At 34.0% G+C, this 12,550-nt stretch overlaps 1 protein-coding gene across 1 annotated transcript in view; it reads right to left on the bottom strand.

Annotated features, from left to right (window-relative positions):
- Positions 1 to 12,321, bottom strand: part of LOC145632608 (uncharacterized) — a 28,039-nt gene extending 15,718 nt beyond the window's left edge. The window contains exons 1-3 of the mRNA XM_081684961.1: positions 11,953 to 12,321; positions 11,499 to 11,890; positions 10,548 to 10,602 (exon numbers count right to left, since the gene is read on the bottom strand). Of these exons, the coding sequence (XP_081541087.1) occupies positions 10,548 to 10,602; positions 11,499 to 11,890; positions 11,953 to 12,321 (816 nt within the window). The remainder of the gene's footprint in view (positions 1 to 10,547; positions 10,603 to 11,498; positions 11,891 to 11,952) is intronic.
- Between the last annotated feature and the right edge of the window lie 229 nt (positions 12,322 to 12,550).

The raw sequence follows: 12,550 nt of genomic DNA, 5'->3' as shown, positions 1-12,550 counted from the left end.
TCCTGTTCACTTCACCTTTTTTTTTTTAAAAAAAAAAAAAAAAAAAGATTCAATAAATATAATTTGGGTTCAGTAATAATCATCTCAACTCAGTATAAATCGGTTTCTGTAAAGAAGAAATATAATAGAGAAGCAGCAAAAATAAAATCAATTCAGTAAAAATAATATTAAATCAACAAAAAAACAAGGTGAAGTGAGCCGGACCTTATTGTTTTAATGCTCATTAATTAGGTGTCAAATTAAGTAAGTAGACATAAAAAATAATGCTGGTTGTACCACTACTAGTACAATAAATGGTATCATCATCATGAATAATTTTGTGGGATGCGAAGAATACTTTTCAATCTTATATTGTCCACAAAAAAGAAAAAAAAAAAAGCATACTAATCAAGAAATCCCTCCAAAATTCTATCTACTTTAAATTTCAAAAAAAATAAAACATATATATATATATATATATATATATATATATATATATATATATATATATATATATATATATATATATATATATATATATATATTACTCCGTAGTAAATGGAAACTGCATAACTACCCAACGTTTCTTGAAGAAGACCAGGCATTTTTTTTAATTATTACCTTGATCTTATCCTACCTTTCGTTTTAACAAATTTGTATTTTTCGATTTGTTAGACTCTGGATTTTTTTGTTGATTTTGTTTTCAAAATTTTACATTCTACTCTGCTAGATATTTAGTCTTTGGTAATCGATCTTGTTATTTTTCCTTCTATTTTCTGTCTTTCTATCTCTTATAAAACTCTGTTGATTTAATTTTTTTTCTATTGTTTCTGATTATGTGTATTTTGCAGGTGAAAATTCAATGCTCATACAATACATTTGATTGTAGCTATATCAATTTTTTTAGAAGAAAATTGTCATAATTTTTGAAGTTTGAGAGGATTAGATCTGTAAAAATGATTATTCCTTTTAACTTTTTTAATTTGTATTTTATGAGATTTTATAAAGGTTAGTTTCAATCATCACTTCTTTAACTTAATTTGTGTATTTTTACGTGTTCCAATTTCCCTCCTATAAATATATTCATAATAAAGATAAGACCTTTTTCTCCAAATTATTCATTTAATTATATTTATCATTATACATATATATATAGTTTAGTATACTGACCTTATTAATTTTATAAGCTTTAACTATTTTAGTTTTTATATAGCATAATCATATGTTTGTTGCGTTTGATTGTTTATTCCCTCATTATCATGCTTATTAAGTTTGTTTTTGAAATTTGGCTTTATGAAGATGATATTTGTTCGTTGGTCAATTAAATTAGCGGTTTAACAACTCGAATCGGGTTAATCTGGGTTAATGTAGTAACTTATGCGGGTCGGGTTCTAGTTGGGTCATGCTTGAGTTGGATCGCGTCAAGTCATACATCTTATCAGTTTTGGGTCAGGTTTAGGTCAAGTCAATAATAGGTTGGGTTACATTCGGGTCAGGTGAATAATAGGTCAGGTTTAATTCGGGTTTTCACGGGTTAAAATGAGTTAGGGTCATTCTAGGGTATTAGTTGGGTTCGGTTGAAGTTAATAATTTGCAGGTTATTCTTATGTCGATCTGTTCGAGTCGGGTTCGATAGAAGTAAAAAATTTGCAGGTTATAATCAAGTCGGGTCATTTTCAAGTCGAGTCATTCTCGAGTTCAAGTCGAGTTCGGTTGAAGTCAATAATTTGTAGGTTATTCTTATGTCGATCTGTTCGAGTCGGGTTTGATAGAAGTAAAAAATTTGCAGGTTATAATCAAGTCGGGTCGTTTCCAAGTCAAGTCATTCTCGAGTTCAAGTCGGGTTCAGTTGAAGTCAATAATTTGCAGGTTATAATCAGGTCGATCGGGTCATCCTCGGGTTCGAGTTGAGTTCGGTTCAAGTAAAAAATTTGCGGGTTCTAATTAGGTCGGGTCATTTTTAAGTCGAGTCATGTTTGGGTTCGTGTCTCAAATATTGGGTTAATCTTGGTTTTGGGTTGATTTCAGGTCACATTGAGTTCGGGTACATTTTTTGGGTCAATTTGTTAAAAATTCATGTAATGACGTTTACGTTTAATCACTAGTAGAATAAACGTAATGGCAAGCGGTTCAAACCCCCTAATGGCAAGCGGTTTTGAACCGCATGCGCTTAGGGGGCTTGCCATTAGCCATTTAAATGGAAAGCGGTTCAGAACCGCTTGCCATTACTAGAGAAAGGGCAGCGGTTTTGGCGCCAAACCGCTGCCCATTATGGGTATACAAAATAAAATAATTTTTTTTTTTGTTTTTTTCACATAAATTGATACACAAACCAAATATATGTAAAAACATTAATATTTTTATTAATTATTTGTTGTAATATTACATTTACATCAAAAAAAAATTAATACAACAATAAAATTAATACAACTAATAAAATTAGCTCTGTATAAAAATAAATAAAAAAAAATACTTTAAAAAAAAAACCAACCACGACCACCAACACCAGCCACGACCACCAACACCACCGACCCACCACGATTCACACCACCGACCCACCACAATCCACACCACCGACCCCCACAAATATCAGCACCACCACCCACCACGACCCTCACTAACACCAGAAGCCCTGACCCTGACCCACCCCGTACCTAGCCACCACCCCACACCTCCACCCTCCGTAACCCACAACCCACCCAATCAAAACCCACATCTCCACCCAAACCATAACCCACCCACCACCCCACACCTCCACCCTTCGCAACCCACCCAAAAAAACCTACATCTCCAGCCAGCCCGTAGCCACCCACCACCCCACACCTCCACCGTCCCTAACCCGCAACCCACCCAAGCAAAACACCAATTTTGACTTGAAAATTTGGTTTTAAAGGTCAAATTCGACCATGAAAACACTAGATCTAGAGTTTTCATGGTCGAATTTGACCTAAAAAACTTGAAAACCCACACGATTTGCACGAATTTGCTCAAAAATTGCTCAAATTTTTGCTCCAAAGCTGCTCGGAATTTTAGTCGGAATTTTAGTCGAAATTATATGGGTTTTGGTCGAATTTGTTCGAAATTTATACGGGTTTTGGTCGAGGAGAATGAGAAATGGAGATTGAGAGATGAAAGTGAAATGAAGGGAGTGAGAAATGGAGGGAGGAGTGAGAACGAAAGAGATTGAGAGAGGAGAGTGAGAACTGAGAAAGAGAGGAGAGAGAGGAGGAGAGAGAGCGGCTGGAGTGATGAGAGTGGAAAAAAAGGGGCGTGAGTTGGTATTTAAAATGGGTAGGGTTTTTTTTTTAAAAGGCAAACGGTTCACGGTACGAACCGCTTGCCATTTGGGCTTTTGCAAGCGGTTCAGCCCAATCCGCTTGCCATTTACAATTATGCAAGCGGTTTAGCCCAAACCGCTTGCCATTTATAATTTTGGAAACGGAATTGCATAACCGCTTGCCATTTGGGGCTTCCCATTACGTTTATTCTACTAGTGAATCATTACCAATTTCTTCATTTATTGTAAGAGAAATAATTTCAAATAAGTTCAATTCGAGCTAATTAGTTCAAATAAGTTTTGATAAGACTTACGTAATAAATTCATAAAAAAAATAAACCAAAAACAACGTAACTATATAACTATACTTTGATCAATATTAATAAGGTGGTCTACAATGAATTTAAGGTGATTTGAAATTAGATCTGGTCAATAACAGGGTAGGTTTAGTTCGAAATTAAATGGGTTAAGAACAATACGGGTTGAATTTGGTTCAGTCAATAACAAGTCGTGTTGATTTAGGATCAGGTTAGTAACAGATCGGATTGAGTTTCGGGTTAGGATAGTAATAGGATTTGTAAAATTCGAGTCGGGTTAATAACAGGTCGGTTTAAATTCGGATCGGTTTTGTAACAAGTCGGGTTAAATTCGGGATGGGTTATTAATAGGTTGGGTTACATTCGGGTTTGACGGGTTAAACAGGTTTGGGTCAATTTCGATTCAGGTCGGGTTTGGTTTAGGTCAATAATTCATTGGTTATATTCAGGTCGTGTCATCTCCAGGTTAGTTCATGTTCGGTTTGGGTCTCAAATTCTCGAATTCACTAGGGTCTAGAGTTGGTTTCGGATCGGGTCACCATTTTTTCAGGTTCAAACGGGTCGTTTAATGATTGGGTTCGGGTCGGTTTTTCGAGTCGAGTCAGCTTTGATAGGTCTAGATACATCGAGAATTTTATTAACATGTAGCGTATTTATGGAATTTTGTTTTCTTATAAGATTATCCATGGAAATAACTCTTTAATAACTAATAACTCGATAATCACTTCTATAAAAATATTGGAGTACTACTAACCATTTTTTTTTGGTTTGTTGTTGTTGTTACTATTTTATGTTTTATTAAAGACTATATGCATCTGTATACTTTGTATTTTTTAATCCTACCTTTAATTATAACCCGTGCTAATGCACGGGCACATTCTAGTTAGAAAAAAAAATGAAGACATCACTTAATTTTTATTTTTTTATTTTTTTAAAGATACTTAAAAATTATTTTAAAAATTAGTAATATATTATTTAAAATATTCTTCAATTTATATTACAAACAACAGGTCTCGGTCTACAATAAATTATTATAGACCCAAAATTTGACACTCTTAAGTAATCTAGTCACATTGTAGATGATAAAATTACTTTTTTTTTTTTTTTTAGATAATATAATTATCTTTTTGTGAGTCATATTTTGATTAATATAATCGTATTTTAAACAATTAGTGAGATGATATAATTTTTTTTGATGATAATTATCTTTTGGATAATATAATTATCTATCGAATGATGTAATTACTGTTTCATACTTTTTTTAATGATGAATTCAATTATTGAATGATACATTTACATTATTAGTTTCTGAATGTTATAATCACTTTTAAAATGATATAATTACATTTCGTATGATATAGTATGATATAATAAATGGTTAGGTATACAATAAGTTATTGTACACTAGGTCTATTCTAGACTTTACCTATTACAAATTCTATATATTCCTTCTGTTCTTTTAAGTGCATCATCACTTTTCTAAATTGATCGTCTTTATTTAGGTGGATCACTTCTTTTTAGGGACATCTTGTTTTATTTTTAATTATACCTCTATCCTCATATGAGCTTCAATCCTACTTTGTTTACTATTATTCCTCTCCTCTCACATTGTTTATTTTTTTTAATATAAACTTTTACCTTACTCTCTATAATTTAAAAATTTTAATCTCCAAACAAATGCACTTACACAATTTTTTTTTTACTATAATCTATTCACCATCCTAAAACTTAGTGCCGGTCAAACCGATGAAAAATGAGCATGTAAGGCAATTTTATACATATTCCATCTTATACCATTAAAATTCAAGACCATTTAGGTCCTTTTAACTTCACCTTAAAAAACATATTCAATAATTATAATTTCGATTCAGTAAAAATATTCAGTAAAAATTAGTTTCTTTACAGAAAAAATATAACAGAAAAGCATAAAAAAATAAATCCATTTTAGCAAAAATAAATTTATTTCAACAAAAATAAGGTGAAGTAAACCGACCGTTATTGCTTAATTGCTCATTTATTAGCCATAGGTGGTATTCTTTGTTTGTTTGTTTTTTTGTGTTAAAGTAAAAAAATCCTTAAAAAAGAAACAAAAATCAAAAAATTTTGCACAAAACAAAAGTAAAGAAAAGTCCTAGTAAGATCTCGTTCACTTCACGTTATTTTGTTGAACTGAATTAGTTTTACTGAAGTGAAATAATTTTTGCCTTATTGACATTATTTTTAAAAGTTACTAATTTTTACTGAACAGAACTTATTTTACTAAATATTTTTTTTAAGGTTAATTGAACCAGGACTAAGTGTAAAGCAATTTCGGTAACTAAGTAAATATTTTTACTTTTCGAACTTTCACTACTAGAAAACAGGCGAATTACGACGGAAAATTCCCGTCGGAAACACCTTGTTTTCCGTCGGAAGTGAATTCCAGGGTCGGGAAAGTCCGTCGGAAATTTCCGACACACTGTATTCCGCCGGAAATCTTCGACGGAAATTCCGTCGGAAAATGCTTTTAAAAAAAAAAAAAAAACCGCCTCCCACCACCCCACCCCCACCTAAATCGCGCCACCAGCCTGCACCACCACCCACCTAAATCGCACCACCAGCCTGCACCACCACCCACCTAAATCGCACCACCACCCTGCACCACCACCCACTACCCAACCACCAAAACCTGTACCATAAACCTAACCCACCCAAATAAACCCAGATCTACAACCCTAACCACCACCCACCTAAACTACCACTGCCGCCGAAACCCACCTAAAACCACCACTTCCGCCGAACTACAATCAACCACCCACCTAAAACCACCACAACCGGCACCGAAACAAGCCAACCACAACCCAAAAATTAAAAAAAAAAAAGAATCTCAACCCAACCCCCAAAATTCGAACACCAAAATTCAAAAAAATCTGATAAAACAACAAAAAAAATCAAAAAAAATTACACATACCTTAATTCGACATAATAAAACCTTGAATTTGGGTTTAGGAGGCCAAATTCGACCACAAAAACTCTAGATCTAGAGTTTTCACGGTTGAATTTGGCCTAAAAACCTTTGTTTTCTTCATGAGGAGAGAGAAAGGGCGAAATTGGAGGAAATTGTTGTTGATTCGTAGTCGATGTTGGTGTTATTGTTGATGTTGGTGTTGTTGTTGATGTCGGTGCTGGTGGTACTGCTGCGACGTTGGTGGTGGGAGATAAAGAGGGGAAAGAAGAGGATAAAGAAGGGGGAAGGAGAACGAAGAGGAGAAGGAGAACGGGGATGGAGAACGAAGAGTGAAGAGAAGGAAAGAGAAGAAGAAAGAAGAGGAGAGAGAGCGCAGAGAACGAATAGAGAAGGAGAGGGGAGAGGGGAGAGGAGAGAGGAGAGAGGAGAGAGGAGAGAGGAGAGAGAAGGGGAAAGGGGAAAGAGGAAAGAGGAAGGGAGAAGGGGGCGGAAGACTGGAAGAGTAGATTAGGGTTTTCTTAAGGGGGGTTTTTTTTTAAAAAAAAATATTATATTCCGTCGGAAATTTCCGACGGAATAAAAATCTGTCGGAAAATGTAATTTCCGACGGAAAAATCTGTCGGAAATGTGAAATTTTCCGACGGAATTATTGACTTCGTCGGAAATATCCGACGGAATAAAAATCCGTCGGAAAATTTCACTTTTCCGACGGAATAAAGTGTCCGTCGTAACTAGTCCGTCGCTATTTCCTTGTTTTCTTGTAGTATTTAGAGTAGGGGAAATATAGACCTAGACTTAGTTGACGCGGTGCAAAGGACAGTTGACTAGTTCATCTTGACCAGTGGCGTATCCAGGAATTCCGAACTGTGGGTTCGGAATTTTAAAAAACAAAATATGCTAATATATTAATTAAATATTTTATATATGTTCAAATTTTTTTAATACAAATGGATGGATTAAACAGTTACAAAATAATAAATAAATAAAAAACCCCTACAAAAGCATTCTTCGAGTTTTATACTTTGAAAGCGTGCTAAAACATTACTACTTATATAAATGATAAATCTATAATTATATTGCAAAAAATCAATATTACACGAAAAAACAAAAATCCCAAGTCCCCAATAAACACAAATTTGACAATGTAAAATTTTTCTAATTATCAATTAAAAGACCAAGTAAAAATTTTAAATTCTAAGTTTCTAAATTCAATTTGTACGTCAACAATATATCAAAACTAATTAAACAAATAAATAATTAATCTAATTATCACTAATTTACAAACAAATAAAGATTTAAGAATTAAGAGGAGTAGAGGACTGTTGAAACTAATACGTACTAAAGGATAAAAACAATAATAATATCAGATAAGTATGAAGCAAGTAAAATAAAGAACTCAATAATAATTCATCATGCTTAATTCACCAAATACAAGAGCCATATAGGTAGGCTAACAAACAACAAATAATAAGCTTAAAAACTGAAAGTATAATGCCATGATTAAACCCACTAAATAAACTCATTAACTTCTAAATTCATTTGACTCTCTAACTTAACAAAATGACCAACATACTAGTCCTAAAATTATTGACCCAACTATGAACTAACTCGTGAAGAACAACGGAAGAAATCGAAAGGGAAAAAAAATTAAAAATAAAAAATAAATAAAAATGAGGGTGGCTAGTCTTGAACCCATGATCAAGAGGAGCCTCACTACTCTATTAGTCACTCCCTTACCAATGTGCCAGAGTTACAGATTTGTTTATTTACTTCACAAAAATTTGTTTTAACCTTTTTTTTCTCTTTTTTTTTTAAAAAAATAAAAAAACCAAAACTTATAACTTTTTTTCAAAAAATCTGGGGGTTCAATGAACCCTCTTGAACCCTCCTGAATCCGCCCATGATCTTGACCCCACCTCAGTCACATGCTTTTAAGATACTACTTTTCTTGACTGACATACTAATTTTATTCTTAAGTTCTATGATCTGAAAGTGAAAATACACTCATGAGTTTATTACTGTGAATCATATTCAAGATTCAAGCTAATGAGTCAGCATACTTTATAACAACTTGAGTACACGTCAACAAGTTGGTTAGGATATTTTTGCTATTTTTGTTATCATTGAATTTTTAAAACACACATATGGTCTAACATGTAGTTTAGTATACTTATTTGTCTAATTGTCTTTTTCGTTATATTTCATGTTTCATATCATTATACATGCAAAATAAGAATATAATATAATAAGTATATTATAGTTGTATTTTATCTATGTTATTTTCAATATAATTTTTTTTTTCTTTTATTGAATAAAGTAGTTAAATTGTCGTGCATGGCACGAGACCTAACCTAGTACTAGTATAAAGTTTTACCTTACTCTCTATAATTAAAAATTTTAACCTCCAAACAAACGCTCTTACACAATTTTTTTACTATAATCTATTCACCATCCTAAAACTTAGTGGCGGTCAAACTGATGAAAAATGAGCATGTAAGGCAATTTTATATATACTCAATCTTATACCATTAAAATTCAAGACTATTTAGGTCCTTTTAACTTCACCTTAAAAAATATTCAATAATTATAATTTCGATTTAGAAAAAATAATCTCAGCTCAGTAAAAATTAGTTTCTTTAAAGAAAAAAAAAAAAAAAAAAACAGAGAAGCATAAAAAATAAATCCAGTTTTGCAAAAATAATTTTAATTCAACGAAAATAAGATAGAAGTAAACCGACCCTTATTGCTTAATTGCTCATTTATTAGGTATCATGTGGACATAAAAAATAATGCTGGTTGTATAGTTGTACTACTACTAGTACAATAAATTGTATCATCATCATCATGAATGCTTTGGTGTGACAAAAACGGAATCCACAAAAAGGAGAAAAAACATACTAGTCAAGAAATTAGAAAAATAAATAAAGGACAACAACTTATTGATAATTAAGTAAACCTGTTACAAATTTGGCTAGACAATTCACACAGAAGACCTTGACGCATATAGGGTGAAAGACCCTCCTCATTTGCGTTACTCCTGCGACTACTTGCGTTGGCAATTATGCAGTTTTGTCATTAACTTCTCCATAGTTTGCTTACCATGCGACTAGAGCTGTCAAAAGATGATCCGACCTGAAAATTTTACCCGAACTGGTACATGACCAGACATGTTTGAACCCGAGAAATTGGTGACCTGAACCCGATATGACCTGACCTGAAACCGACCCGAGTTAACCTTAGAATTCGTGACCCGAACCGAACATAAACTATCAATTATTGACCTAAACCAACCGACCCGACCCAAAATTGACCCAAACCCGTTTTAACCCCGTTGAAACACGAAACCAACCCGACCTTTTACTAACCCAACCCGAATTCAACCCGACCTGTTAGGCTGATACTAATCCAACTTGAATTCAACTCGATCTGTTTTTAACCTAAAACCCGGCCCGAATAGTATTGCAAATGACTCAAATGGACCCGAACCGAGCTAACTCGACCCTAACACTCAAATTGACAAATCTACCTTTAACATTCCTTACATAGTGATTCCTTAAATCAACTTCCCTCACCAAAAAAAAAAAAAAAAAAAAAAAAAAAAAAAAAAAATTCCCTCACCACACACATATCTTAACTCTTATATATACTGTTATAGCTAGTAATCTAGTGTAGCACATTAATGCTTTAAAATGTTTCCCTTAGAGAAGCTAGTTAATTGAGAAGGATTGTAATTCAAATCATAAAGCTAATAATAAAGAATGAAGTATTAAATTGGCACAACCAAATTAATGTCAACACCTTATATTATATTTGATTCATCAATGTTGTCATATATATTTCAATTATGTACCGCACCACCAGAATATCCAAACTCATATTTAAACTTTTATGAAATTATTTATCCTAAAATAAGTGAAAAAAAAATGTAGTTTAAACTTATTTGGTCGATTATGAACTTATCTAAAATTATTTCTCTTACAATAAATAAAGAAATTGATAATGATTAAACGTGAACGTCATCCATTACATGAACTGTTAACAAACTGATCCAAACAATGTACCCGAACCTCCTATGACCCAACCTGAAATCAACCCGATAACCAAATTAACCTAATATTTGAGACCCGAAGCTGAACATGATCTGACCAGACCTAGAAATGACCCGACCTGATTATAACTCGCAAATTATTGATCGTTTGAACAAACCCGAGAATGATCCTAACTCGTTTTAACTAACCCGTTAAAACCCGAATTAAACTCAACCTATTATTCACCCGACCCGAATGTAACTCGACATAATAGTGACCTGACTTAAAACCGACCTAAACCCGATAAGATGTATGGCCTGACGTGACCCGACTCAAGCAAGACCCAAGCCAAATCTGACCCGCATAGGTTACGACATTAACCCAAATTGACCTGACCCGAGTTCACTTGACCCACACAAACCCGACCCAAACCTAACTCGTTTAGCCGAATTGACAGTTCTACGTACGACTACAAAATTCTTGATTTTACAACTCTGTCAGAATTTTTTTTATTGCCATGAGATTAGATATGAAATAAAAGTATAAATTGAAACAAATCTAACAAGATAGATGTTATATAGATTTATCTTTTGTTTACATATGAAATACAATATGTTAATGAAGAGGAGTGTGTAAATAGTGCAAAAATACAAATTTTGTTGCAATATTCCGATTGATGAAGTTGATACATAATGGAGCTACGGAGTATCGACCTAGCAAAATCAAGTAGGAATCAATGTGCTTTTTGTGGTACCGTATTATTGAAAATCAACCGGTTTTTTTTTGTGCTGCTGAGCATGCATATCGTGTGGTCGTCTGGAAAAAAAAGTAGTAATACCTATTATATTGATAGAGTAATCCTTTTTAAAAATTTTACTTTTTTTTTTTTTTGAAAGGAAGTTAGGAGTGCCATTAATTAAGGCTTGGACAAATTTTCCATTAATACATACGGAGCAATTTCAGAGGGACAATGATTTTGCCATATTTGCTCAGAACCAAACGGTACTAACCTAGCAAGGTAATGGGCGACAACATTCCCATCCCTACGAACATGAGACCAAGATACAAAATCAAGGAATTTGCTAACAAACATTATGTCATCTAGAACAGAATCAAAGTCAGAGAAGTAAGTCACTGCTTTCGAGAGGCGATTTATGGTCACTTGACTATCCGATTCAACAATCACATGCTTCAACCCATATCTTCGAGCAAGCTTTAAGCCAAAGAGAATAGCCTTGCCTTCAGCAATTTCGGGAGGCCAGCAGCCCCGAGAACGTCTTGTTCCCGCAAATAGGACTTCTCCCCTGTCATTTCTAGCCACAGCTCCAACACCAACCCACCCCTCATCACGCAACGAAGCATCACAATTTATCTTTATAAAATCAGGAGGGGGGGACTCCATACCTTCGGGCTTCTACCTTTTCTGCCTCTCGACACACCATAAATCTTGGAGCAATATTTGATGCAGTCATTAATGAGCCGCTGAACTCTGTCTTTAATAACCAAATGAGGCACTTCTTTCGCGTTAAAAACTTTATCGTTGCGTCTGCTCCAAATGTACCATAATAATGCTGCACCTGTTAGACATCTTTTAGAATCAAGTTTGTGCCAACGTACCAGCATGTCCTTCAAGTCTTCATTCGGATCAGTAGGGACCAGACTCTCGCAGTCCAATTCCCTCCATAAGTCACGTACTGCATTGCAAAAGAAGAAGGCATGGACCGTAGTCTCACTGTTTGTACAGCACCAGGGGCAAACATCAGTTTCAGCCATGTGCCTATAGTGTAGCAACTCACGAGTGGGGAGCGATTTAGTGCAGGATCTCTAGAGAAATTGTTTAACTTTTGGAATTGTATCAAGTCCCCATATTAGCATCCACACCTCATGAAAAAGCTCAAGGTTACACGACTTCCCTAGTAGGTAAGTCGTCTTAACAGAATAGACTCCATCGTGAGAAAAGGCCCATGTTAGCTGGTCCCTAGGCTCACGAATGCTTACTAGA

Source organism: Chenopodium album, chromosome 5, assembly GCF_948465745.1.
Source record: "Chenopodium album chromosome 5, dcCheAlbu1.1, whole genome shotgun sequence".
NCBI lineage: Eukaryota > Viridiplantae > Streptophyta > Magnoliopsida > Caryophyllales > Amaranthaceae > Chenopodium > Chenopodium album.
This window is presented reverse-complemented; position numbering and strand designations above follow the sequence as displayed.